The sequence below is a fragment of the Macrotis lagotis genome, chromosome 5, assembly GCF_037893015.1.
Source record: "Macrotis lagotis isolate mMagLag1 chromosome 5, bilby.v1.9.chrom.fasta, whole genome shotgun sequence".
Lineage (NCBI taxonomy): Eukaryota > Metazoa > Chordata > Mammalia > Peramelemorphia > Peramelidae > Macrotis > Macrotis lagotis.
Genome location: NC_133662.1, coordinates 266,274,213 through 266,301,680, shown reverse-complemented (window position 1 = coordinate 266,301,680; position 27,468 = coordinate 266,274,213). Strand labels below are relative to the sequence as shown.

General features: G+C 47.2%; 1 protein-coding gene and 1 long non-coding RNA gene across 5 annotated transcripts; both read left to right on the top strand.

Annotated features, from left to right (window-relative positions):
• LOC141489113 (uncharacterized) lies at window positions 1-26,309 on the top strand. Of its 3 annotated transcripts, none has more exons than XR_012468901.1 (5): window positions 1-452; window positions 553-785; window positions 2,888-2,966; window positions 4,848-4,925; window positions 24,000-26,309. It is a non-coding gene; the product is annotated as an uncharacterized LOC141489113 (long non-coding RNA). The 3 variants fall into 3 exon arrangements; XR_012468899.1 differs by lacking the exon at window positions 24,000-26,309 and adding an exon at window positions 6,400-6,536; XR_012468900.1 differs by lacking the exon at window positions 24,000-26,309 and adding an exon at window positions 6,400-6,536 and having other exon boundaries at window positions 2,888-2,990.
• Window positions 8,157-21,481, top strand: ACKR3 (atypical chemokine receptor 3). Of its 2 annotated transcripts, none has more exons than XM_074189800.1 (2): window positions 8,157-8,177; window positions 19,435-21,481. In XM_074189800.1, exon 2 carries the CDS (start codon window positions 19,461-19,463, stop codon window positions 20,547-20,549), a length of 1,089 nt encoding a protein of 362 aa, XP_074045901.1. In that variant the 5' UTR covers window positions 8,157-8,177; window positions 19,435-19,460; the 3' UTR covers window positions 20,550-21,481. The 2 variants fall into 2 exon arrangements, with proteins under 2 accessions (XP_074045901.1, XP_074045900.1); XM_074189799.1 differs by lacking the exon at window positions 8,157-8,177 and adding an exon at window positions 8,414-8,782.
• Window positions 26,310-27,468: the final 1,159 nt, after the last annotated feature.

Below are 27,468 nucleotides of genomic sequence, written 5' to 3'. Positions count from 1 at the left end.
GAAAGCCAGGATGCTGGATAATAGGATCCACAAAGATCTTAGAGAACTGGCCTAAATCTAATAAGATGAAACTCAGTAGGGAACAATGTAAGGGAGCCCTCCTTTGGCTCACGGGTTGGGTTCAGGTTGTAGATGTGGCTTCCTGGTCTGCAAGGCCAGATCTCTAAGACTTCTGACCCTGGACCAACAGTACGGCTAAGACGGGAAGTTGGTCTCAGCTGAAACATCATGGGGTCCTCAGGTTCCTGGTGCAATGTCCTTCCTCTCCTCTAGCTAAGCCTCCTTTGGTACTTGTTGAATGACCTATGACTGTCTCATTTTGTGCCTACACTGGCTCCAAAGAACCTCAGATCAGACCCAGGACGCCCCTTGCACTGGGTGAACACCAGAGGAGAAGGATGACCTTTTGCTTTTCTTTGTATCCCCTGAATTTAGACCAGGCCTGGCAAACAGTAAGTGCTTAATCAATGTCTGACTGACTGATGGCCATTTGGGGGAACAGCTAATAGGAGAAAACCCTCAACTCTGACCCTCACCCTCTCCTCTCCTCAGTCAATAGGTTCAGTTGCCAAAGCTTGCTGTTTCTACCTCCTCAGCATCCCTCACAGCCAATTGGCCATGGTCATGGCCGTATCATAGCCACCACCAGGACCATGATCATAGCGAAGGCCACAGTCACAGCCCATAATCACAGCCTCCACCATAGCTCAGGCCTCATCACTCCTTGCTGAGGCTACTACAGTAGCCTCCTGGTGGATCTTCTGGTTGTAAACTCAGAGGAGAAGGTGGGAATGATTTCTTTTTTCTTTTTTTTTTTGGTCTTGGTGTCATAGAAGGTGTCTGGCACATAGTAGGTCCTTCATAAATCATGGATCTGGAGCCCAGTCATAGGAACCATGGTGGGAGGTGGGGGCTAGTGAAAGCCCTCGGCCAGCCTGGGCTGGGGTCCTGCTCCTGGTGGGGACCGCCCTTGAGTCTCCCTGTGCGGCAAGCTCCAAAAATGTGCTCCTGGAGAGTCAGCCCCCTCCAGATCCTCCCCCCCATCCCAGAAAAAAACAGAGGATAAAGGAGAAAGTGAGAAAGCCTGACTGGAGAGGACGGCCAAGCTAGGCCTCAACTGACCAACTGGAGAAGCCAAAGTAACAAAAAGTTGCTGGTTCTCCCCCTCCTGCCTCCCCTCCCCCTGCTTCCCCCTCCCCCTCCCTCCTGCCTCCCCCTCCCCTCCCCCTGCCTCCCCCTCCCTCCTGCCTCCCCCTCCCCTCCCTCCTGCCTCCCCCCTCCCCCTGCCTCCCCCTCCCCCTCCCTCCTGCCTCCCCCTCCCTCCTGCCTCCCCCTCCCCCTGCCTCCCCTCCCCTTGCCTCCCCCCTCCCCCTGCCTCTCCTTCCCCTGCCTCTGCCTCCCCCTCCCCTCCCTCTGCCTCCCCCTCCCCTCCCTCTGCCTCCCCTCCCCTGCCTCCCCCTCCCCCTCCCTCTGCCTCCCCCTCCCCTCCCTCTGCCTCCCCCTCCCCTCCCTCTGCCTCCCCCTCCCCCTGCCCCCTCCCCTCCCCTCCCTCTGCCTCCCCCTCCCCTGCCTCCCCTCCCCCTCCCCTGCCTCCCCTCCCCCTCCCCTGCCTCCCCCTCCCCCTGCCTCCCCTCCCCCTCCCCTGCCTCCCCCTCCCTCCTGCCTCCCCCTCCCCTGCCTCCCCCTCCCTCCTGCCTCCCCCTCCCCCTGCCTCCCCTCCCCCTCCCTCCTGCCTCCCCCTCCCCCTGCCTCCCCTCCCCCTCCCCTGCCTCCCCTCCCCCTCCCCTGCCTCCCCCTCCCTCTGCCTCCCCCTCCCCCTGCCTCCCCTCCCCCTGCCTCCCCTTCCCCCTCCCCTCGTTCATTCTCTCCCCTCCACGTTTCCCCAGGGTCTGGCAAGGAGGGAGGAGCGTCTATATCCAGGCCCCGGAGGGGGGAGTCAGCAAGCTGCCCCATGGGGACCTAAGGGAAAGCCCCATTCACCCCCTTTCTTTCCCTAATGGAACCGTCCAAGCCCCTCCACTGTCTAAGAACCAGCGCCTCGACGTTAACCCTTTGGGCACCGCAGGGCAGAGAGAGCGTTGTCGTGCCCAGCCCGGGGGCATTGCCAGGCCACGTGGGACAGTTTCCGGGTGGGGGCTGTAGAGGGCAGCCCCAGGGAATGGTTTCCTTCACAAGACCAGAGCCGATCCTTTCTTGGCCCAGGCTCACCCTCCTCTAGGGAATGCCCTCAGCCCTTCTGGGTCTTGGTAACCATCACCTCCCTCAGAAACTCCGTTCATGTGCTCCTTGGGAAGAGGGGCCTTCCTTCACCACCCCCCAAATATCCATTCTCCAGGTCCCTTCCCCAAGTACTTTTATTGTATGTAGTCTCCATAGATTAATCTAGGACCATCTCACCCCTCCCCATTTCAATGGAAGCTTCTGGAGGACAGGAGTCCCTGTATCCCAGCTTTTTAAACAGTGCTCAACATGCAATAAGACTTGAGTGAAAGGTGGTTGCTTGTTTGTTTGGTTGCTGCTCACCAATCCAAACCCTTCTTTTTCCAAAGAAGAAAATGGAGACCCACAGAGATTGGTGACCCCTATGTCTCCTGATTTGGTCTTGCTGAAGGAGTGTGACCTTGGGCAAGTCGTATACCTTCCTGGGCCTCAGTTTACTTCTCTGTAAACCCAGAGGGTGGTCCTAAATGGCCCCTGTCAACAGCCAGGATTCTCTTATCTTGGGTGCGGGTCCCCAGAGGCTCAGGTTCAAGCCCCAACTCTGAGGTTTACTGTTTGTGAATTCAGGCTCTCAGAGTTGCTTTCTCCATCAAAGGTCAAAGGAGAATAACCAACAGTCATTTATTAAATCCCTATTATGTAACCGACATTTGTGCATGAGCTGCAGCGGAAAAGTGAGACAGTCCCAGCCCTTCGAGAGCTTCCCCAAATGGAGGGAAACAGGGTTTACAGAGAAGCAGATCCAGGTTAACTACAAAATAAATACACAGGTGATGGGAAGAGGTCGGGGGAGGCATGGAGACTGGGGGAAGGAGGAACAGGCTCTTGAAAAAGTGGCAAAGATTCAGAGACAGGAAGGTTGTTATGGAAGGGAGAACAGGCCAGTCTGGCTAGAGGGGATGAAGAGAAAACATGTCATTTAGCCAAGTCTGACTTTTCATGATCCCATGTGAGTGGTTTGCCATTTTTGTTCTCAGCTTACTGGACAGGTGAGGAAACTGAGGTAAACAGGATTAAGTGATTTGCCTAGATTCGGGACCTTCTAATTCCAGACCTGGCACTCTAATCACTGTGTTACCTTGCTGCCAATGTAGAAGGGTTTAAATGCCCAACAGAGGAGTTTCTGTTTGATCCTCCAGGCACTAAAGAAGCTTCTGGAGCAGGGGGAGAATAAATGGAACTTGACACTCTCCTTTGTGCACAGGGTTATGGGAAGGAGACCCCTTTATAAATCATATAGTTTTGTGAAACTTGAGCTCCTGTCATTTAATACCATTGCATTTGGTCCCCAAAATTGTTTCAGTGGTTGATGGAACTATTCTGTCACTGCTGATCAGTGGTTCTAAAAATGTTCAAATTTGGGATGAAAGACTTGAATCTTCCCCACCTAAACAATGAATGAACGGGTTCATTTGGATCTTTGAAGGAACTTAAAAGTCACTTAGTTCACCCTCCCCTATCAATTTTACTGAGGAAGAAACTGAGGTTCAGAGAAGAGGGATGGCCAGCCAAACTCATACAAGAAATATGGGACAGATACTAGATGGAAAACAAAGCCCCCAGACTCAAGCCAGGGGGTCCCCAGAACCCCCATATCAGGTCTCTAAGAGCCTTCTGCCCAGGCAATTTTAGAACTTTAACAGGATAGAATCAGATAGCCCTCACAGACAAAAGAAATTGCCACTTCCCAGGTCATCCACCAGTAATCAGCTTCTTACCTAATGCAGATGACCCTCAGAAAGCACATGAGCCTGACCTAAAGTGTGGCAGGGGTGACAATGAATAGGTATTGCACATGGAGTTAGGAGGATGTGGGTGTGAATCCTGTCACAGACTGGATCTACTGTGATCTGGCATAGGTCTCTGTACTGCTCTGTGCTTCAGTTTTCTTTGAGGGTTCAATAACTTCAAAAGTCCTCTGAACTCCCTTCCAAAGATCATTCAAATGGATAGACTGTTCAGCTCAGGTCAGGAAATCCTGAATTCAGATCTAATCTCAGACACTTATTATTTGGCTGACCCCAGCACATCATTTAAGCTCAGTCTGCCTCAGTTTCCTTATCTGTAAAATCGAGATAATACTATCTGGCTCATTGTGACAATTAAATGAAATATAAATATGAGGAGCTTAGTGCAGTGACTGGCAAATAATAAGCCAGGGTTATGCACAGGGTTAGGGTTAGCCATTATTACAATTATCATCTTATTATCCTGGGCTTACTGAATCTTAGATTTGGGACTCCAAGGGACCTCTGAAATCAATTCCTCCAAAGCTCTTAGGGCCCTGACATCTGCAGAGATAAATGACTGGTCCCAGGTCACCCAAATAGTGAGGGGCAAAGTGTCTGACAGGAAGGTTGCTCCACAATACACAGTCATTTCTCTCAACCCCGAGAGCTGTTTGCTCTTCTCATTGGGTGAGGCCACACATCCTGTTACTGGTTTCTCTTTGGTGTCTCTCCTTCAGTGAGGGTGCTCTAAGTTCAGTGACTAATTCTGAGCAATTAGTGCCCTTTCATCTATTATCCAGATCTGAAAAAAAAAAAAAAGGACTCATAAATGTTTTCTGCAGACTTAAAATGCTTAGAACGGGCTTTCGATGGACCCAACTTCTCACTTGTCTACAGGAAGAAAACAGCGAGACAAGCTATCGCCCAAACTTTGACTGCTGGCTACTTGTGAAAGGCTATTTCGAGAATCCCAGGGTTTGTAAACAGTGGGTTTTTTCCTCCTTAGTCTGTTCAGCGTGGGCAGTAGGAAATGGGGCTATTGGTTTCCATGGGTCACTGTAATAATACAGTTTCCTTGCTATAATAATAGGGAAAGCTGGAAGAGTGGAGAATGCCAGTTTCTTGAGAGCAATCAATTGTCTGCCAGAGCAGGGTGGTAAAGAACTCTGAATAACTTCATCCAGTTTGCTTTAAGCACCAACATTTTTAATTCTTGAGAGCCTCCTGAAGCCCAAAGTTTTCTAATAATAGCAGTTTCGGGAAATGGGAGTTAGATTGAGGTGAAAGAGTCCTGGATTCCAATCCTCCGCCTGACATTTTCCAGCTCTGTGGGAGCTAAGACAACAACCTCTCCCAGCCTCCTTTACCTTAACTATAAAAGGAAAGGATTTCACTTGATGGTCACAAAAATTCCTTCCATTTCTATGTTCTCATGAGCCTATTTCAGTGTTTCCAAAGACTAGAGAGATATATTCTCGCTTGAAGCACACAAGGATAGCTTATGAGGCAGGCACTATAGGTTACAGAGCAGTATCAGAAGGGAAATCCTGAACCCAGGTCCTTCTGGCTTCCCTCTTTCCACCACAAACACTTCACTGTATCATCCAATAACCCTCAGAAATAGGATAACTCACAAAATTTATGTAGTTTTGAGTCTCTCAGAGTCCTTTACAGACATTATTATCTCATGAGCCTCAGGACACTCTTTTTTTCCCCCTTGTTTTTTGTTTCTTGCTCAAGGTCCCACAGCTGGGTAATTATTAAATGTCTGAGGGTGAATTTGCACTCAGATCCTCCTGACTCCAGGGATTGTGCTCCGCTTCACTCCACTCTTATAAGGGAGAGGCTATTTTAACTCTTTTTTTAGATGAAGAAGCTGAGACTTCGAAATGAAGTCACACAACTACTAAGTCTTGGAGGGAATTGCACCTAGGTTTTTACTTCAAATGAACCCTTGGCTTATAATCAGGGACCCATTTCACTTTTGGTCATTTGTATTCCCAGCACCTAGTTCAATAACTGGCCCGTACTTACATACTCCACATGCTAAAACTGGGCATAAGACCTCATTGATTGGGTGGTTCCAACCAATAACAACCCGTCACTGTCATTTATGAGAGAGAGAGCCCACCGACGATATTCTACATTTTGTCCAATTATTCGATAAAGCCAGAGGCTGTTGCTTGGGGGGACAAACAGCGGGTGCTTAATAAGTGCTTCTTGAAGAGTCCAGGGAACAGGCGTTTAGTAGCAGGCTTTGGGTTAGCTCCCTGCCCTCGAGGAACTTAGAGCTTCCACACCGGGAGACCCAGAAGGATCCCAGAGAAGTAAATATGGGCTGTGCACCAATGCTCAGGGAAGGAGGGCCTGGAGAAAAGAGACAAGGTTTCAGGGAGAAGACACAGCCGCAGTGGTGAAGATTTGCTCAGCCCTCTCTTTTTGTTATCAGAAAAGGGCAGAGTGGGAAAGGCCAACCAGCAGCCCCCTCTAAGCCGCCAGCCCTCGCAGGACCCCCGGAGAATAGAGACCGGAAAAGAGAAAACAAAAACCTGACTCCTTGGGGACCCTCCCCTTTATCTCCGCTCCCCTCCCTCCCAGGCAAGCCCTGCTTTTCTGGAGCAGCAGGGCCGGGTCTTTAACTCCAACACCACGTGGCCAGAGGCCGGCCTTGCTTTTTAAAGGGCTGACTCCCGGGGCTCTGGGCCGCCTGTTTTGCCCTCCCCAAATAAACAGCCTCTCTGGAATTATGACCTAACTCCCCAAACTCGTTCCTTCTTCGTCAAGAGCGTCCAATGGCATCCGTTTTCTAGCCCCACTCCCTCTGAGTCCCGGGGACTGAGAAGGCAGCCAGGGAGGAAATGGGAGCCGAGGCCCCGAGTCCGCATCGCCCCGGCCTAGCTCGAGGGGGACCGTGAACTTGGAGCCCCGTTCAAAGGGCTTGGCGCAGGAAATGCGCCGTGGAGATTGGTGCCCCCACCCCCCTCCACCCCCGGCCGCTCTGCTCTTCCTCCGGCTCCATTCATTGCAAATAGCTCAACTGTTACTTCGGCAGGGAAAGAATTGGGAGTTGGGTGGTGGAGTTCAATGGAGCTTAATGGGATCGGGCCGATAAGCTTAAAGCAAACCCCGAGGCCCGAGGGGAGGGGAAGGCAGTCACTAATTGGCCCCCGCAGCCGCGAGAGGGGCCGGGACCGCCGGGGTGCTGACAGAACTGCTGTTTGCAAAGGGGATTACTGACCCTGCACCTGAGACCCGGCTCGGCTGCCTGCCTTCACAAAGTAAACCGGAGGGGTTGGGGGGCGGCCTGCGCACCCCCAGTCTGGGCAGACAGACTTTGGAGCTATTTTGGCTCTCTTCTTTCAGATAAAAGAAACTGAGGCTGCGAAATGTAGTCACACAGCTACTGAGTCTCGGGGGGGGGCATTGCACCCAGGTTTTCGGAGTGGCCAAGGGTGGGCACGGGTCAACCCTCAGCCATTGGTCAAGCAGTATTTCTTCGGGGCCCTGGGGGGGCTAGATTTAAAGGCTTCTGACCTGAGGCAAGTGACTTCAGTACCTGGGACCCCAGGGCCCTGACCTGGAAAAGGGCGAGGCTGAAGTTCCAGCTCGAACTCTAAGGCTATCCCGGGGGTATTTTGCTTCCCTGTCTCCAAGCCTCAGTTTCCCCAAAAGAACAGTGCCTAGAAGTTCGGGGCAAAGGATTTTGGGGATCTGAGGACCCTGGGTCAGAGCTCCCCGTCATTTGCCACGGATAGGGCGCTGGACAGGGCAAACATTCATGACCCCGGGCCTCAGTTTCCCCATCTGTAGAATGTCCTCTGCCCTCCCTCATTTCTGGGAGCCAGGCTGTGCCTACGGCAGCTGTGTCCGCGCGTGGGTGAGGCGTGTGCGCGTGTCCCACACGAGCGTGTCCGCGCGTGTCCCGGCCCCTGGGGCCCCGGGCGGGGGCCCGCGCGCACGTGTCTGCGCGTGTCTGGGTGCGGAGCGGGGAGTGGGCGCCCGGGCCCGGGGCTCTCCGCTGCCATCTGAGGAGCGGCCGGCGGGAGGTGCTGTGTCCCCTCCCGCGGAGCCAGGAGGCGGGCGGGCGGCCCTATAAAGGCAGCGGCCCGCGGCCGGGCCCTCAGTCTCTGGGAGCTGCCCGGCGGCCGGGGTCGGGATCCGCAGCTCGGCCAGCCCAGCCCGCCCAGCCCGCCCAGCCCGCCCAGCCCGCCCAGCCCGCGCCCCCAGGTAAGGCTCCGGCTCGGCTCCGGCTCCTCTCCCGCTCGCTCGCCGGGGCCGGGGAGGCGGAGCAGGCGGAACCCTCGGATCGCTGCTCCCACCGGCCCCGGCCGGCGCTCCGGGTCTCCTGTCCGCCTGTTCCCGGGCTGCGCCAGCCCCTCCGCGGAGCCCCAGGCGCCCGTCCTCTCTGGAGGGACAGCTCTGCCCCGGGCACGCCCCCAGCCCTTCCCCCGTGCTGCCTCCCGCGGCCAGCAGTCGGGGGCCCGGGCACTTTCCGAAGTTGTTTGCCCCCTTTGTTTCGATCTGTGCCGGGAGGGCTCCTGCGGCTTGGCCAAGGTGGGCTCCGACTCCGGAGCAGCCCCCCCCCCCCCAACAGAGGGCTGGGGATAAAGGTGAGGCGGGGGGGGGGTCCCGCCACCCCACTGGGGGACCTAAGGATGCCCGGGCTCCGTCCTCCTAACTCCGGGAGGACTCGCCGGGGGACTCGCTAGGGACTGGTCACACACAGTCCGCTTTGGCTCTAAATGCAGCCGGACGGGCAGGAATGCGCCTCAGTGGCCCTAGAGGCTATTCCATCCCAATATTTTACAGCGGTGGAAACGAGCCCCCCGACGGTAAGTGACTTACCCAGGGTCACACAACTAGTAAGCGACAGAGATGGGATTTAAACTCCCGTCCTCCAAGCTGAGCTTTCTACTGCATCCCGGGATTGACTAGAACTCAGGGCAGCACCCAGGGATGTCTTGAATTCGGGGCTTCCATGGGTCTGGGATGTATTCGAACTCAGGACTTTGGAGCTGGGCGTGTTGTAGCAAAAGCAGCTCCAAGTGGGCATGGCAGCCCGTGCCCAGCGCCACCCCCGCCCGCGGCCGGCCCGCAGCTCTTTCGCGTGGTGACTCTGCCCCTAGGAGCGCCCAGCCCCGGCTGCCAATACATGAACAAAACTTGTGTGCACCGAGCAAGGAGAGTCGGGCCGCTGAGCTTTCCCCAAGGTGGCTGCGCCCCAGGCCAGCCCAGGGAGGCTGTGGAGCCAGACAACTGACAGGAGGGTCAGGGATGGGTGGGCCCGAAAAGGGGCCCTTGTAACTTTGGGGGAGAATGGGGAGTTGTCAAAAGCGCTCTTCCCCGACCCCTCCCCAGTCAATGGCTCACCACCCGATAATTGGGGTTTAAGGGGGGAGCCAGGGCCTCCCTCACTAGGTTTATGGCCCTTTGAAGATCCAGACCCTGGACCTTCTTTTCTTCAGCCTTGCAGAGGGAGTTGGGCTAACTTTGGTTTCTTTCTGTTCTGAAAGTGCAGTGGCGGCCTTTGTGTCCCCCTTTATTTATTCCTTGGAAATGTGGAGATCAAATGGGCGGCCTCGAAGAGGGAGGAGAGAGCTGGCTGCTGGGCTTCACTGATCACTTTTCTATAGCCTAGGAAGGGACGAACACCCCTCCCATTCCACAGACTTAAAGAAGTGGCTGGAGGGCCTTTCTCCCTCTTCTAAAGCAGGATTCTGCTGGGGGCTGGGGGAGGACTGGGTGTCTGTCTTTGAAACAACTTAACCCTTTTATTTCTCCCCTGTACATAAATGCTTGGCTGTGTGGACAGGCTATCTATTGTATGGGTATGATGCTGAAGCAGCTGCCCTGGAGACCAAGAGCCAAGGGTGGGGGGGCACCAGGAAATGGAGCAATCCTTGGGTTTTGGTGCCAAACTGATAAAAACCAGATTCGTTCCTACCTTTACACACACACACACACACACACAGACACACAGACACACACACACAGACACACACACACACACACACACACACACAAACACATTCCAGAGAGCATGGTGTACCTGGGTCAGCCAGGAATGCTGAACTGGGCTGTAGACTCGATTTGAAACAGCCCTGGGAGAGATGAGAAGGTATTAGGGTCTCCTAATGAAGCCCAACCTTGGGAGGGAGAGGAGAGAGCTTGGGGCTTTCTGGATGCAGAGTCCCTCCCTAATCAGGAACAGTTGGGTTTTGTGTGACAATTGTAAACTGGGAGGGGAGGGAGGCTCCTGTTTCCAGCTAGCCTCTGGGGAAGCCAGGGAAAATGGCTCTGAGAGGCTTCTGAGACTGGCCGAGCAGAGGCTTGAACTCTTTCTCAGGGATTTGCCTGGGTTACAGTCCCAATTCCTGACTCTGTTATTTTAAAAAAAAAAAAGACATGCCAAGCAGCCATGCCAGCTTCCATCTATGGGAGATGGATCCAGATGCTGTCTGGGTCACTCACTTCTGTGACTATCTTAGGGGAAGTTTGTCCTCTCTCTAGAGAGGGGCTTGCCTTTCAAGGTCCCATTAGTTCTCCTTCCATGATCTGTGATGCCAGGGTGCAGTGCCAGTTAACTTTTAGACCACACTTTAGACTGGACCCCTTGAGGAATTTATTTTCACTGCTTTGTACAAGAAAAAAAGACTTTGCAATCAAGTTGCACCTCTGTTCAGTGGTGCAGCTGAGGAGACAAAGGTTGTTTCTATAGCAAGGATTTTAAAGGTCAGGAAAAGTATATAGCCTGGGGATACTTACTTTCTCCCTTTCTCTTTTTTTAGGCATAAAAAAATGGGGCCTGGGGGAGGGAGGGACAGAATTTCTTGGCTTTGCAAACTGGGTTAAGCTGTGAATGTTTGACGCCTTTGTTACCTAAAAGGGGTAATTGAGAATGACTTCTCAATTAACCAGTTGATGCTATCTGGAAAGCAAAAGGACTTCCCCTGGCGAATGGCAGAATGCTTGGTCTTCCTCCTAGGTTTGATAGGAAATGACTCTCTGTTGACCCCAGTGAGGGCGAAGGGAGGCCTTGGTTAAAGGTTCTTCACTGGGTGGAGTTGGGGTGCAGAGCTATCTCCCAGAAGCTGTAAATAAGCCACAATGGGGGAGAACACTGATAAGGAAGTCGAGCCAGGTGGCCGGGCACCCTGTCTGCCTCCTCTCCAGCTCTTGCACACAAACATCTTTCCAGCGAGTCCTTGGGAGAAGCAGTCTGGTCCAATGGGAAGTGCTCTGGGACTGGTAACAGAGGCCCTGGCTTCAAATCCTCCCCGGGTGAACTTGGACAAGTCCCCTTGCCCAGCGAGTGACCCTAATTGCATTGCCTGGGAGGTTCCTTTCAGCTCTAGGTCTCTGATCCTTGGTTGAGTGATAGCATAGGTTTATTAAGTGTCTGCTGTACATTGTGTGAAATGCTAAGGATATGAGTAAGAGAAAAGAAAGATGAGCCCAGCTCTGGAGGGTGGCCTGGGGAAGGGGCTGAGCTGGTAAAATGCCTTTTCCAACTAATCTGGGGGAGAATTAATCCCCTGGCTAGCCTGCCAGGGTGGACAGCAGCCTTTCTTGTCAATGCTGTCAGATCCAGCTAGTCCCCCCTTACCCTCCCCCCCACTCCTGTCTGCAGTGTGGGGGGCATCTGTGCACAATAGACTGATCAGGTTTCTGAGTGTTCCTCAGATGATGCTCCGGCCAAGGACTGGGGTGGGGGGGGCAGGGGAGGCAGCAGCAGCATCTTCTCTAGGTTTGTGGGAAATGTGCCTAAAGCCCCGGGGAGAGGAGGGGTGCTGGCTCTGTGTGAATAGGGGTCAAGGTTTATTTATGCCCCTGTGGTCCCTGGGCAGCCCCTGATTTACATGAAACAAGCTTACCCTGGGTCATTCCTGAATGCAAGGGGAGAGCTGCATTGTTGGCTGGGGAAGGAAACAGACCACTTGGCCCTGCTTGGACTGCAGGAGCAGATGGCCCAGGCTGCCCGATGCACCTTGTACGCCAGGGCCATATTTGTGGGCATGGATTTCCAACAGCCTTGGGAGACCCGGAGGCTGCCCCCAGATCCTGTCTCCTTGGGTTTGACCAGTCATTCCTTCCCCAGTGAGCAGTCGTTCAGCTTCCACCGTCTCTCAGACGCTGAGCTCTCGGGCAGACAGACAAAAGAAAGGGAATGTCTACTCTGAGTGAGACACAACTTGTCGAACACTTTGCCAATCTTCTCTCCCTTGATAATAAATGTGGATTTTAAAAAATGTGCTTCCTGACTCAGGCAAAGGTAGGCTAGGCTCAGTTTGTGAAGGTCTGAGCATGCTAAGCTCTGAGGTTTCTATTCTACCGCTTGGGCAATGGGCAGCCATGGCAGAAGTCAGGGATTTGCTCTGCCTGGCTCCAGAAGACACAACTGGGAGTGATGGAGAGGAAAATTTGAACTATTTTATGGAAGGCCAAATGTCCTAATAATTAGATGGGGAACAGAAGGAGGAGTTTGGTGTTCTAGCCTTTGCTGGACCAGTCGGACCAGTCAGGAAGACCTCGGGTTCAAGGCCTGCCTTGGACATATTGCTGTGAGACAAAGGACTCCCTCCTCTGCCTGAGGATTGGCAGTGTTTTTCACAATCATGATCGACCTCATCAAACTAGGAGAGAGCAGGAATGGGAAGCTTTGGCAACCTGGGGAGGGCTGGGGCCTGAGCAAGGGTGGTAGGGATGGGCCAGACCCCAGAGGAGGAAGCTCCTCCTATACCTGTGGCATCTTCCAGAGCACACGGGCCTCTAAGGCCTTCTGTGAATGTGCCAAATTCACCAGTTATTCCTGGGAGCATCCTGAGGGTCTGGCAGGTGTTTGCCCCACCTGCTCCAACTGGAAGGAACCTTCCTATTCTCTAGTCAAACAATCCATCGAAATCTTTTATTAGCCACCTGCTGCAAACCAGGTGTCAGAGATCCAACCCACTCACCAACAGGATTTATTACTATTTATGACTGCTGGGTCCTGGGATGGGCACTGGAGAAAAAGGAACTATTTCTCTGCCTTCAAACAGCTTCCAGTCTACCTGTAACTTCTGGTTGACTGGAAAAACAAAACGATTGTCATTGTTTACATGAGTCATTTATCCCTTAGTCCAATCTCTTATTTGACAGATGAGGGAAACTGAAGCTCATAAGGGAAAGGTAGCTTGCCCAAATCACTCAGGTTTTCAAGGGGATGAGATTTTCATCTTTATCCTCTCAGTTCCAATCTACACGCCTTTCCCTGTATCTCACTGCCTCTTGCCATCATCAAACTCCATAGATTTGAGGAAGAGATAGTCATCTGTGTGTGGGCAGATGTTGTAGAGTTCCATGCTTGGCCTTCTGGAGTGCCCACCACAGGGGCATGAAGTCCTTCATTTGGGGATACCACTCTTCTTCCCACTTTTTTTTTTTTTTGGTTTTGGTTTTGGGAAGGCAATGGGGTTAAGTGGATTGCCCAAGGCCTCACAGTTAGGCAATTATTAAGTGTCTGAGGCTGGATTTGAACTCAGGTACTCCCGACTTCAGGGCTGGTGCTCCATCCACTGGTCCACCTAGCCGCCCCTCCTCTTCCCACTTTGATACACATGCAAGATCTCTGGAAGGAGACCATGAGAAGGGGACAGGGAAGGTTAGGTTTCTATAGCAAAGATGTACAATCTTCATCTTCATCCTCAAAATATTTGAACCTGGGATTTAATGCCCACTCAATCACTTACTAGGTTGGTCACTGGGGCCTCAGTTTCCTCCTTTGTTAAATGTTGAATTAAATCACCCCAGAGGTCCTTGGAAGCTCTAAATCTAGGATCCTGGAACCTGGTCACTTGCCATGTGACCTTGTGCAAGGGAATTCCAATTTGGAGGCTTGAGTTTCTTCCTCTGTAAAGCTGTAAACTGGTCTTACTGACCTCTTTAGTCTCTTCTAGCTCTGTGATCTCGGTACCTTATGTTTCTAATTGTAGATTCACCATCTAGGAGGTCATAGAGGGATACCTATCTCAGGGGAAAGAGAGGATTAGGGGAAGAACAGGAGCCATTTAACCTGAGGTTTATAGATTAAAAACCAAGTTTGATAAATGAATTTCAATTTGACTGATTTCTTTTTTTAATATTATTTATTTTCTTTTATGGATTTTAAACATTCTTATGAGAAAAAGGGTCCATAGGCTTCTCCAGGCTTCCGAGAAGTCCATGGCACACCAAAGGTTAAGAAGCCTGTGAATGGAGTCATCGTAGCACATGAAGCATCAGTCAGCTACCTGTTTATAAGCCAGAGGGAAATCAGGATGAATTAAACCAGGGAGAGGAAGACGTTGGTCAGGAACTCTGTTCCCCATCATGACCCCAATTCTGTTCTGATATTCTATGGTATTGTCAAAGGATTTCAGTGAAGGAAACCCAGCTCGTCTCCTGAGCTATGGGGCCTCCCAGGTCTGAGGGTCTCCTTCCTCTCATTTGTACCTCAGGATTGGTGGAACTGGTGCAATCTTAGCTATGGGCAAGGACTGACCGACCCCCCCCACACACACACACACCCATTTGGTTCAGTCAAAGGCAGAGAAGCCTTTTAGCTCATCTGATAGAATAGAGTTCTTCCTCAATTGTTCCTCCCTTAGAGTGGGCAACAAATTGACCCAAGAGCCAACAGGTCACAGGTGGATCTGGAGAGTAGGTTTAGTCTGCCAACCCCCCCCCCCCCCCCCAGAGGCAGTGGATAGTGAATTACTGGTTTCTTCCAGCAGAGGGTGATCTAACCTGCTCTCTAGGACTATGTTTGCTAAAGTCTGCTCTGGAGTAGATCAGTTCAGTGTTCCTTCCAACTTGAACAGCCTCTGCCTGCCTGGCTCCCTCTCTCCCTCTTTCTTTCTCTCTCTTTCTCTCTCTCTCTCTCCCTCCCGGCCTCTCTCTTTTCCTCTCTGCCTTAATGTCTCTTCCTTTCTCCTCTTTCTGTCTCTGCTCAGTCTCTGCCTCTCTCTTCAAATGCACTCTTTAACTGGAAAGTATATTGTATCTCAGATTCTTCACAAAGCATTCAGGAAATGGTGCATTATCCCCAGGCTCAGTGGAGACTGACCCAGTTCTCAGGATTGTTGCTAGAAAGGGCTCTCGAGGCCGCCATCTAATCTAACCTTCCAGAGTTAGGGAAGGGACTTGTTCAAATATGAGAGGGATGCTTGGGATTTGAATCCAAGTCCCCTGACTCCAAACCAGTTATTTCTACTCTGCCCTAACCATCACAGCTGGCATTTTGCAGCACTTTAAGTCCTAAGGAGGAAGAAGATCTTTTAGTATCTTCATTAGGCAGTTGAGAAAAGTGAGACCAGGGGAGGCTTAAGCCACTTGCCCAGAATCACAGAGGAACAAGGATCTAAAGTAAGATTGGACACAGGTCTTCCTTACTCCAAGTCCCCCCACTTTCTCAACTGTACCATTGAGTAGCAACCCCAAATCACTTCACTACCATTTCCTCCTTTTGTTGTTTTTTTGTCCTTTGTCTCAAAAAAAAAAAAAAAACTGACATCAGAGAGATGATGCTATGACTCACTTCTCCTCTAGAGCCATATGGGTTCAGTGGCCAGATATGGGTCAGGATGACTGGAAATGAATACAGTGGGAGACCTGAATCCCAGGGAGGTTTAGCTCAGAATCCAATAGATTGCTCTACTGAGGACAGGATGTGTGTGTGTGTGTGTGTGTGTGTGTGTGTGTGTGTGTGTGTGTGTGTGTGTGTGTGTGTGTGTGTGTGTGTACTCTCTAACTGCTTGTATTGAAATCCTGAAATGATTTTAATAATAATGCATTTTTATAAAAAAGACAGTGATTTTCAATGGAGATTTCAGCTTTAAAGGACATTTGGAAACTCAGGTCTTCATTGGCATATTGCTGATGCTCCATATAATAGCTCTGTGCTTTTGAAAGACAGGATTGCCATTATTAAAAACCAATTTTCTTTTTGAGGGCAGCTTTGCATTTGTTTCCAGAAGGAATATTATAACTATCCCCAGGATAAGAGATCTAGATATTGGATGACTTTTATTTCAAATGCACAGAAGAACAGGAGATGTGATTACGAGGCCCTTTATTTAGGTCTCTATCTCCCTCTCCCTCTCCCTCTCCCTCGTCCCTCTCTCCCTCCCCTTCTTTTCCCCCTCCACCTTGCTGCGCTGTCTGAAAGGACCCCATCCATTGGCTCACTCAGGCCATTGGTGGTAGCGCTAATAGTCTCCAGACTGGAGTGGAAAAGAGGGGGCTGGGGGGCTGGCCTCAAGCAGGCCCAGTACCCTGCTGCCTGACTCCCCACTGTGTCAGAAGATACTTAATGAGGAGAGAGCCAGGCTGAAGGAGGGGAAGGCGAAGGAGGGGGCAGGGAAGTGTTCCTTGTCATCGTAAATAATTTTTTTTGGCACAGAATTCAGTGATTTACCAAATCAAATTAACATTGCCCAGAGGGCAGAGGCAGAATACAAAACAATTACTTCTCAGTTCTCCAAGTCCCTTCTCCCCCAGTGCCCTCGGGTTTGAGACCAGAGAAAGCTGGCAGCCACCCAAAACTATGGATGTCTGTGATGGAGAGAGGGGGGAGTAATGAAGAAAGGAGCCATTCCAAGATAATTATTTAAAAAGAAAAAAGCATTAAGATGTCTTCTTTCCTGATTGCATGCCATGTACACCCTGCCTGGGAGCCCCTGAGCCTCAATTTCCCCCTCAGGCAAATAAAGGGATGGGATCAGATAACATCCTAGGTAATTTTCAGTTCTGAACTATGATCCTATATAATGGCCCTGTTGGCAAAGCAAGTCCTGGGATTTACTTCATCTTCTTAGGGAGACTTAACTGAGTCTATGGTTTGGGTCTTTTGGACTAGCAGAATGCTGTTGAACTTGGGAGTCACAGGCTCTGGACTGCAAAGCTGGAAGGGACCATGGAGGTCTTAGATCCCAATCCCTTCATTTTATAGATAAAGAAACTGAATTCCAGAGAAATAACTAGCTCAAGGTCATACAATATGTCCTGGATCAATTTTGGACTTAGGTAGTGAGACAGAGAGGAGTGTAATGGTTCTCAGAGCACTCGACCTGGAGTCAGGAGACTCATGTTCCCGAGTTCAAATCTAACCTCAGACATTTCCTAGCTGGGGAGCCCTGGGCAAGGCACTTCACCCAGTTTGCCTCAATTTCCTCTATTAAATGAGCCTAGAGAAAGAAATGGCAAAGTACCCAGGTATTTTTGCCAAGAAAATCCCTAATGGGGTCACCAAGAGTTGGACATGACTGACAACAACTGTGAGCCAGGGATCGTGCCAGAGTTTCATGGAGATTAACTATTTGAAGACTCTTTGGATAATAGAAATAAGAGCTGAGATTTTCCTAAGACTTGATCGCTTGTAATGCTCATTTTCTATATAACCACATTTTTATCCTCACAAAGCTCATTGAGGGAGATTATCACTTGCATTGAACATAATAGTAAATCGGGTCACACAGAGTGTGTCTGGGACAGTATTCCAATCTTAGTCTTTCTGACTCCAGACCCCAAACTCTCTCCACAATGCCTTGGGGTGGGGGCAGAGTTCCCACATTAGAGCAATCTTCCTGCTTTGCAAGCAAGTCATTAATAAAATGAATATCTCACTTCTATGTTAGAAAGATCTTAGTCCAAATCTCAGCTCTGCTGGCCACTAACATGGTGAGGTTGGGAGGGAAAGTCACTTCCTTTTCTGGTCTCAGCTGTAAAATAAGAGGTTTGCACCCAATGACTTCCAAGGCCCTTCTAGATCATTGACTCTGATTGACCACTGGTGTCATATTTAAGCATTTGCGCCTGGATACTTTGTCCTTAAAACAACTGTTTAAATAGTAAATGAAGCAACAGACAATGACTGGCTCACAGGAGGGCTTCCTGAAGTCACTCATTTCTCCCCAAAGTCAGAAATGTGCACCTAACACCAAGCAGGATGGTTTCTTACCATGCCTTACATTTTGAGCATTTTCCCTGGATTCTTCCTAATTAGAACTTGAGGGTGGCCCAGAATCCAGGACTTGGTTTCCATGTGAATGAGGAATTCAGGGCTGGAGGTTGCCATTTGTATTTTTTATTCAATGTGAATCTGAGGTGGAGTTTGTCAAACTTGTTATTGGAAGTCTCTGGCGGCAGTAATCTTGGGCAAGATAACTTGCCTCCAGGAGGGGTCCCCTATGCAGAGAGAGCACGGCATCATCTGGGCTGTGGAAGCAGAGCAGGGGCCCGACAGCGACCTGGCCCATCGAGTGTTCGGCTGATTTCACTCCCAGGGATCACAGCCAACTTGATGAGGTCATAAGCATCGAATACAGAAATAATAATAATCATAAAACCCACACAGCAAGTGGCCATTTCTTTTTTGGGGAGGACAGATTAATTTAGGCTCAGCTACGTGTTGTTAATTTAGATCAGCTTTAATTTGCCTCCTTTTTCTCTCCTTCTCTATCTAAGTCAGGGTTAAATAAGTCTTTAGACTTTTTATTTATTTATTTTTTGAGTAAATAAATGTAAATTCCTTGGAGGGACCAGACACCCCCCCAGACCCCACCTCTCTTTCCCTCCTCCCTTCCTTCCCTCCTTTTCTTCCTCCCCCTCTCCTTCTTTCTTCCCTTGTTATTTTCTCCCTTTCTTCTTCCTTTCCTCCTCTCTCTCTCTCTTTCCCTTCTTCCCTCCCTCCTTCTTTCCTTCCTTCACCCCAAGCATAGTAGCTGGCATATAGCTCCAGATTAATAAATGATTATTAACTTATTTTTCTGAAGTTTCCTGAAAACTTTGGAATGTGCTCTCCACCTCCCCACCTCCCATGAAGATAGGGACCGTTTCCTACTTTTCTCTCTTTTTGTTGGCACCTGGAACATAGCAAAAAGAATTCTTTAGGGGCAGAAGAACCCTCATTCAACTGACTTAGTGAACTTTGACTTCAATTTCTTTATCTGCAAAATGGGAGAGTTCAGCTAAATAAGGCCTCTATGTAGTCTCTTTCCTCTCTACATGTATCGAAGCTGCTGAGAAGATTTGTGTTGTGTGCAAAGAGAACTTTGAAACAATTAGAGTCCCCTCGAAAGGGCACTGGCTACCTCAGGAAATTATAGGTCATATGACTATACTTTGAGAGCTGAAAGGGATCTTAGAAGCCATCCAGTCTAACTTCCCCTCTTTACTTATGAATAAACTGAGACCTAGAGAGGGGAAAATAGCCTGCTTATGCTCACACATAATGTAAGTGGGAATGGGTTTCACCTCACTAGAGGACTTGAGAGAGATTGGATAACCCTTGGTCTGGGAGGTTGGAGAAGGCATTCTTGATCAGGTCCAGGCAGAACTAGATGGTCTTCGAAGTTCTGTCTGATGCTGATATTCTGTGATAATCTCAGATAAAAACCAGCATCTGCAGGTGAAGCAAGAGAAGCATACCATCAATATCAAAATAATTGTCTTTTGGTCTCTTCTCCAGGTCATCTAGTTGGATCTTTATCAGTCATGGATCCATTCTCTTTTGATTACTCTGAACCGGGGAATTTTACAGACCTCAACTGGACATGCACCAGTGGAGAATGCATCACGGTGGATACTGTCATGTGCCCTATCGCGACAAGCCGAAGCGTCCTGTTATATATCCTCTCTATCTTTTATATTTTCATCTTTGTAGTTGGCATGATCGCCAACTCTGTGGTGGTCTGGGTGAATCTCCAGGCCAAGACAACAGGTTATGAAACTCACCTGTACATCTTAAATTTGGCCATTGCCGACCTGTGTGTGGTTATTACCATTCCCATATGGGTGGTTTCCCTGGTCCAGCACAACCAATGGCCCATGGGTGAGCTTACCTGTAAGATTGCTCACCTCATCTTCTCCATCAACCTCTTTGGCAGTATCTTCTTCCTGACCTGCATGAGTGTGGACCGATATCTCTCTGTGACCTATTTCACCAACACCAGCATCCACAAGAAAAAGGTTGTCCGCCGGCTCATCTGTATTCTTGTGTGGCTAATAGCCATCTGTGTGTCACTGCCAGATGCTTACTATCTGAAAACTATCACCTCGGCAGCCAACAATGAAACCTACTGCCGGTCCATCTATCCAGAACACAGCATCAAGGAGTGGCTGTTGGGCATGGAACTGCTCTCCGTGGTCCTGGGTTTTATCATCCCTTTCTCCATCATCGCTGTCTTCTATTTCCTACTGGCCAGAGCAATCTCAGCCTCCAGCGACCAGGAAAAACATAGCAACCAGAAGATCATCTTCTCCTATGTCATCGTCTTCCTCATCTGCTGGTTACCCTATCATGCTGTGGTGCTCCTAGACATCTTCTCCTTCCTCCACTTTATTCCCTTCAGCTGTCAACTGGAGAACTTCCTCTACACGGCTCTCCATGTCACCCAGTGTCTGTCCCTGGTGCACTGCTGTGTCAACCCGGTACTCTATAGCTTCATAAACCGAAACTACCGGTATGAACTGATGAAAGCTTTCATCTTCAAGTACTCAGCCAAAACGGGTCTCACCAAACTTATAGATGCTTCCAGGGTATCAGAAGCAGAGTACTCTGCCTTGGAGCAGAATGCCAAATGACCAGGGAGTTCCACCCCCAAAGATATCACTTGGAACTTCTGTACTTGACTTTCACTGAGTACAAAGGAAAGCTAAACCCGCTTCCAGTTGGATGGAACCCATTCCATCAAGGTCATCTGTTTGTTTCTTCTCGGTAACTATGGATGTGGCCAGCCCCCACGATGGAAAAGGGAAGTTTTGCATTCGACAAAGCTTCCATGTATCCTGTTATATAACTTGCCACTGCACTGAGATGGCACTGAAGGAGAAAGTGAGTCTGGGGACTTGGCACCGCTGCCCCCTCACTTAAATCCGAAACATTGGCTAGCCATGTTATCACCTTTCTGATGTCCTAGTCCTCTTCCAGAATGAAGGACAAGTCGCATCTGCTGGAGATGTAATACTTTGATTGAAGATGCCGTAAAAGAGCGCCAGACTTCTCTGGATATTTTATATGATGTATTTAAGAATGAAGACTTTTTTATTTTCTGGTTATCAGTGTACCTTAATACATTGCATTTGAAAGTTAAATATATTTTTATCTTCTATTTGGAGTATAAAGTGGACCTGTGTATTCAGAGTGCTGTAGTTGAAATGTTAGCATGGCATCATTTTTGACTGTTCTATGACTAAGGATGATTTTCATTGTTAGCTGGAAGGAAAATATATGTATATAAATATCTATCTATCTATATATATGTTGGTCTCAATTGAAATGTTTTATTTACAATAGCTTTATATATGTATGGTGGTATATACCAGCATGGGGCATGGAACATGGACTGTTTGCTTTAAAATATAGCCTGTGGCATGAAAACAGTATTGTAAAGGTAGAGTTAATACAAGACTTTGGATCAAATTGGTTAGATCCACAGAAGGAGCAGAAAGGGCTAATGGCAGAAAGTTCTATTTGTAACTTATTTTTTAAAATAAAAGTCTTTGTTCCAAAGGCATCTGATGATTCTGGTTTATTTGGGAGAGGGGAGGTTAGGGAACTCAAACAGAAAGACTAAGTCAACTGGGAGACATAAGGATCCAACTCTGCATTGGGCTTGCATTTTTATTTTTATTTATATTTATTTTTACACATGTAGCCATGCCAGCATCCCCACTTGCCCTCTGCTGCTGTCATCCATTCCTATAACATGGACTTAGGGATGTTAAAAAGGACAAAAAGAGTCAGTATCATGTGATAAGAGATAGGGATCAGCCTGCTCTGGAAGAAGACAACCCAGAGAGTAGCCTTCTCCATTCCATGATTTATTTGTGTGTGTGTGTGTGTGTGTGTGTAGTGGAAAGAGTAATAGATTTGGAAGACAACTCTCTTATTTAATATCCTGGGGAAACTTTATCAGGTCAAGCTAATTTGGCCCTTGGTGATGTGATGTCCCAGATAGTCAGTCCCAAAGGTACGATTCAAACCAGATCTGTCGACTCTAAGGCCAGGGATTTTCTACTAAACTCTCCTGCCTCTGAGACAGTAAAGACATCAGACATGGTACCTGCTCTTATGCGGTTTGTACTTTCAGGAGAAGGGAGTTGATATATAAATAGACAATAGAATACTGATTCAGAGACCCCAACGGGTTCCCAAGACATTTTTGGGTGATCCACAAGGTTAAAACTTTTTGTAGTAAATGCTGCCATTTAAATTTCCAATAGAGTAAAGATCACTAGATATAATCACACAAGAGCTCTTGGAGGGGAGGGTGTTTAAGAGTAGAAAAGGATCCTAAAACCAAAAAAGTTTGAGAACTACTGTTCTATAGTAATGAATAGCTGTAAAGCAAGATAATTGCACATAGTCAGCCACAAAATGAGGTAAGAGAAGCTAAAGATTCCTTTCAATATTTTATTTTTTTTCTTGAATTACTTTTTAAAATACCTTCTGACCTCATATTATATTTAGTGCTTTTAAAAACTTTTGATAAATTGGTATGATTTGGTTTTGCATCACATACATTTCTTCTCTCCCCTAATGAGGTCCCTTATAGCAAAGTAGGGAGAGGAGGATATAGTTTGGTAAAAACATAGAAAGATAGAACATTACTGAAGCATTTCCTATGGAGGCATTGTATGAAGCATATAAAAAGAAGCCAATAAGATAGTGCCTGTCTCTGAACAGCTTGCACTCCAATAGGGGGAAGACAACACTTGAAGGGGACCAAAGGGGATGGTGAGGAGTATGGTATGGAGATGATCAGAGGTGCTCTGGCCAAGGTACTGGTCAAGCTTCCCCAATCAGCCAAGTGGACACAAGGGCAAAGTCTAAGTTTACAGTGGTGGCATGAGAGATGAAGATAATGATGGATGTTCAACTGAACATAATAAAATTCATAATGAAGAGGCTACTATGTGCTGGCATTGTCATAAGCACAGAAAGTGTAGGCCACTGTTGATGATGACATTTTGCATGCTCCATTTTATCCACAATTTATTCACAATGCTCTCATACAGCTCCCTGAATATGGGTGATGGGGAAACTAACAACTTAGGGCTTTTCTTTAGGACCAACCTTGGTGATTATTTCCTTGTTTCCTGAGAAGTTAGGCTTCTGGATAGAATTGGAAGATTAGAATGCAAGTCTTAACTTTGCCTCTTATTAGCTATATGACCTCAGGTCACACCCTTATTTTGAGCCTGGGTTTTAGCGTCTTAATCTATAAAATTAGGGGACTGAGGTGGGAACAGTTTTGTGAACTACTGCCAAGGTGAAGGACTGGAGGATGAAAGTTTTTGAGGGCAGGAAAATTTGTAGTACTCTTTTTGACTCAGAGACCAGTTCTCTGCCCTGGTTGCATCCCTGCATCATCTACTAGCTACAACAATATACATTTTAAAAATAGTGAAAGAAAGCAAATGATGAACAATGACCAATCATGACTGGGAGCTGAGATATAGGCATCTCCTTTAACAATAGAGGCAGAAAACAACAGGTGCAGAATATTTTGTACATTGTCAGACTGATAGCTATGGTCACCATTAGTTGGCTTTGTGGAACATTTTTCATTTTCAAGAAAGGGGTTCATTTTGGTGACAGTGGTGGTGAAGGGGACATGAGAAAATAATTGCAATATAAAATCAAAATGTAATAAACCTATTAATAAATGTTGTTCAAGAGCAAAGGGGTTAGTCTTGTGATTCTTCACTCTCATCCAGTTTAAACATTCTAATGAATTTTCAAGTTGGTGTCACTGAGGGAACATCTAGTTTCTTATCTGGGGTTTTGCCGGGAAAAAATGTGTCAGAGAGCAATCTTCTGGTAGAATATTCTTGACCTGTTTTAAGCCAGTATAATCCATCCCTTTTAAATTTTTTTGGTAATGTTTATCTCCTGGGGTTATATGAAAACTTGTTTTACTTCCAGCCCTTGATCCTTTTGTCATAAGATACAGCATGAATCTCAACTCAAATTCACTTCTTTTTCCTGCTACATCCTTACCTGGATTAAAGGTAGTTTTCTTTTTTCAGTGTCCTAATATCAAGAGAATTCCTGGTTTGGCTCCTGCAAGATCCTTGGACTCTTCTCTACCAGCTGGAAAGGGCATTACCAAAGAAGAATCATTCCTGCCAAAATCCTCAAAATCTCTTGGATGATCTGAGGCATCAGAAATAAAATCAAATCATCTATCTATCTATCTATCTATCTATCTATCTATCATCTATCTATACATATACATGTTTACACACACATCACACATACACACACATATATATGTGTATATATATATATACACATATATATGTGTATATCTGTTTTGCTATTTATGGGCTGCATGACCTTGAGCTAGTTTCTTCTCTGTCAGCCAGTCAATGAGTGCAAGAGATACAAATACCAAATCTATGATCCTAGGACCTGGGTTCTAGCCCTACTTCTGCAGGCAAACAGCAGTGTGACCACTTGGGGACTCAGTTCCCCTCCTTGAGCCTCAGTTAACTCTTTACCGAAATGAGGAGACTGGATAGAATGACATCTAAGGTACTTTCCAGTTATCCTAGATCTATGATGTGACATTTTCCTTATAGGGGACCTTTTCTAAAATGCTGGGAGATGTTGATTCACCAAAGTCATTATAGAGGCAGCCGTGGGGAATCAAGAGAACCAGACCCCGAGGAGAGGAGAAGCAGCAAGGTTAGACATAAGGCACAGAGCGTCCAGAAGACCACCAATTTCTTAGCTTTACTAGTCCTGTATGAGTTTCCCCTCTCACTAGCTATTGGATACAAGAATAACATGATCTCAATCTGGAAGATACTTGAATGTCATCTAGTCTATACTCTTTAATTTACAGAAAAGGAAATGGAATCCCAGAGAAGTATAGGAACTTCCCATGGTCCTACAAACAAAGGGATCAGAGGCAACATTCAAATGCTCATCCTTTGACTCACCCAGCAGCTCTCTTCTCCATCTTGGCAATAATGAAGTAGCCCTCATCCGAGAAGGTGCTGTGTTCTATGAGCAAGGCAGAATGGAAACAGCTCAAAGTAAACCTGAGATGTGTAAATTTAGAGAACTCACCACAGATGTTCACATGTTCTCTTTGTGCCCAATCTGCGGTAGAGTGTTCTGAGCTCATATTGGTCTGATCAGCCGCAGTCAGACACACTGTATGTGATCTGTCTCTAACATAGTGATGTCATTTGGCTCATCTTTGATAAAGAAGGACAAGAACCAATCTCATGTGAAGAAAGGCTCCATCCCTGCAGAAGTCCCCACTCCATTTGTAATGTCTAGGCACTTCTTCTCTTTTGTTTGTTTTTGTTTGTTTTTTAAATTTATTTTTCCAATTATATGTATTTTTTCCTGCATTCATTTATGTAAAGCCTTCTTCCTCTCATCCTTTCTTTCCCCTGCCCATGAAAGCAAGTAATCTGATACAGGTTTTACAGGTACAATCTTGCTAAATATATTTCCATATTAGTCATGTTGTGAAAGAAAAATCAGAAAAAAAGGAAAAAGGTTTAGAAAGAAAAGACAAAAAGCAATTTTTAAAAGATAGAAATCATATACTTTGATCTGAATTTAGGTTCCATAGCTTTCTCTGGATGTGAAGAGGATTTTTTGTCCTGGGTCTTTTAGAACTGTCTTTGATCACTGTTGCTGAGAAAAGCTAAACCCATCACAGCTGATCATTAACGGTGTTGTTGCTACTGTGTACAATGTTCTCTTGGTTCTGATCATGTCATTCAGTGTCAGTTTATATAAATATTTCTAGGTTTTTCTGAAACCTGTTTGCCCATCATTTCTTATAGACCAATAGTATTCTATTATATTCATATATCACAAGTTGTTCAGCCATTCCCCAATGGATAGGAATCCCCTTAGTTTCCAATTCTTTGCCACCACAAAAAAGAGCTTCTATGAATATTTTTGTACATGTAGGTCTTTCTCATGATCTCTTTGAGATACAGACATAGTAGTGGTATTTGCTTGCTCAAAGGGTATGCACAGTTTTATTTATTGAGCATTTATCCAGCTTTTTCAGAATGATCAGATCAGTTCACAACTTCACCAATAATGAAATAGTGCATCAGTGTCCCAGCTTTCCTCTTCAATTTGATCTGTTTGCTTTTTTTTGTCATTTTAGCCAATCTGATAGGTGTGAGATAGTACCTCATAGTTGTTTTAATTTGCATTTTTCTAATTGAATGTAAATTAGGGCATTCTTTCATATCACTATAGATAGTTTTAATTTCTTCATCTGAAAACTACCTGTTTATATCCTTTGACCATTGGGGAGTATCCTTAAAAATTTCACTTAGTTCTTTATATATTTTAGAAATGAGGCTTTTATCAGAAACTGGTTATTAAAATTGTTTCTCAGCTTTTGGCTTTCCTTCTAATCTTGGTTGCATTGTTTTTATTTGTGCAAAACTTTTTCAACTTAATATAATCAAAATTTTCCATTTTGCATTTCATTCTGATCTCTTATCTTTTTTTTTGGTCATAGATTCTTCTCCTCTCCATAGATCTGACAGGGAAATAAATGATTCCTTGCTCTTCAAATTGGCTTATGATATCATCTTTTATGTCTAAATCCTGTACCCATTTTGACCGTATCTTAATATAAGGGTGTGAGATGTTGGTCTATGCTTAGTTTCAGCCACATTATTTTTCAGTTTTCCCAGAAGTTTTTGTCAAATAGTGAGTTCTTATTGAAGATGCTGGAGTCTGTGGGTTATCAAGCAGTAGATTATTGTAATTATTTACTATTATGTCTTGTGAACCTAATCTAATCCATCACTGTATTTCTTAGCCAATTCCAAATAGTTTTGATAATTGCCACTTTATAATGTAGTTTTAGATCTGAGCAACTTTTCTCTAGAGTGTTTATTTTGCTCAGTCCCCTACAAGAGATGCCCAGGGGTTCAATGCCAACATTCATGGTAGGGCCCAAATGTTGGGTAGTCACATATGGCTTTCTAGTAAGTGGAAAGTGGAAGGAAAAAAGCCGATGTTCAGTTCAACAGACAGACACATAGTTAAGAGCGAAAGCCCCAAGGTGAAAACACTGAAGAATGGGGGTAATCAATAGGCTAGTTTGCCCAGAGCAGAGGATGTAGGTAGTTAGGGAAAAATCAAGAGTATTAGGTGGAAGCCAGATTGGAAAGGGCCTTGAGTGTCATGGCAAGAAGTTTGAAATTTACTATGGGGATCCCTGAAAGGATCAAATAAAAACAGATTTGTTCTCTTTAGTCCCAGAGAACAGAACTAGGAGAACTGGACAGAATTGGCAAAGAAATAAATTTAAGCTTGATCAAAGAGTATAACTTAGTAATTATTAGAGATATTCCAATTGTACCACCTCTCTAATTGGTTAATATGACAGCGAAGGAAAATGACAAATATTGGCAAAGATGTGGGAAAATGGGACACTAATACCTTGTTGGTAGAGTTGTGAACCAATCCAACCATGCTGGAGAGCAATTTGACACTATG

Coding starts and splice junctions, on each gene's coding strand:
- ACKR3 (XM_074189799.1), top strand. CDS start 8,713: ATGCGCCTCAGTGGCCCTAGAGGCTATTCCATCCCAATATTTTACAGC. Junction 8,783..19,434: donor TGGAAACGAGCCCCCCGACG/GTAAGTGACTTA, acceptor TCTCTTCTCCAG/GTCATCTAGTTGGATCTTTA.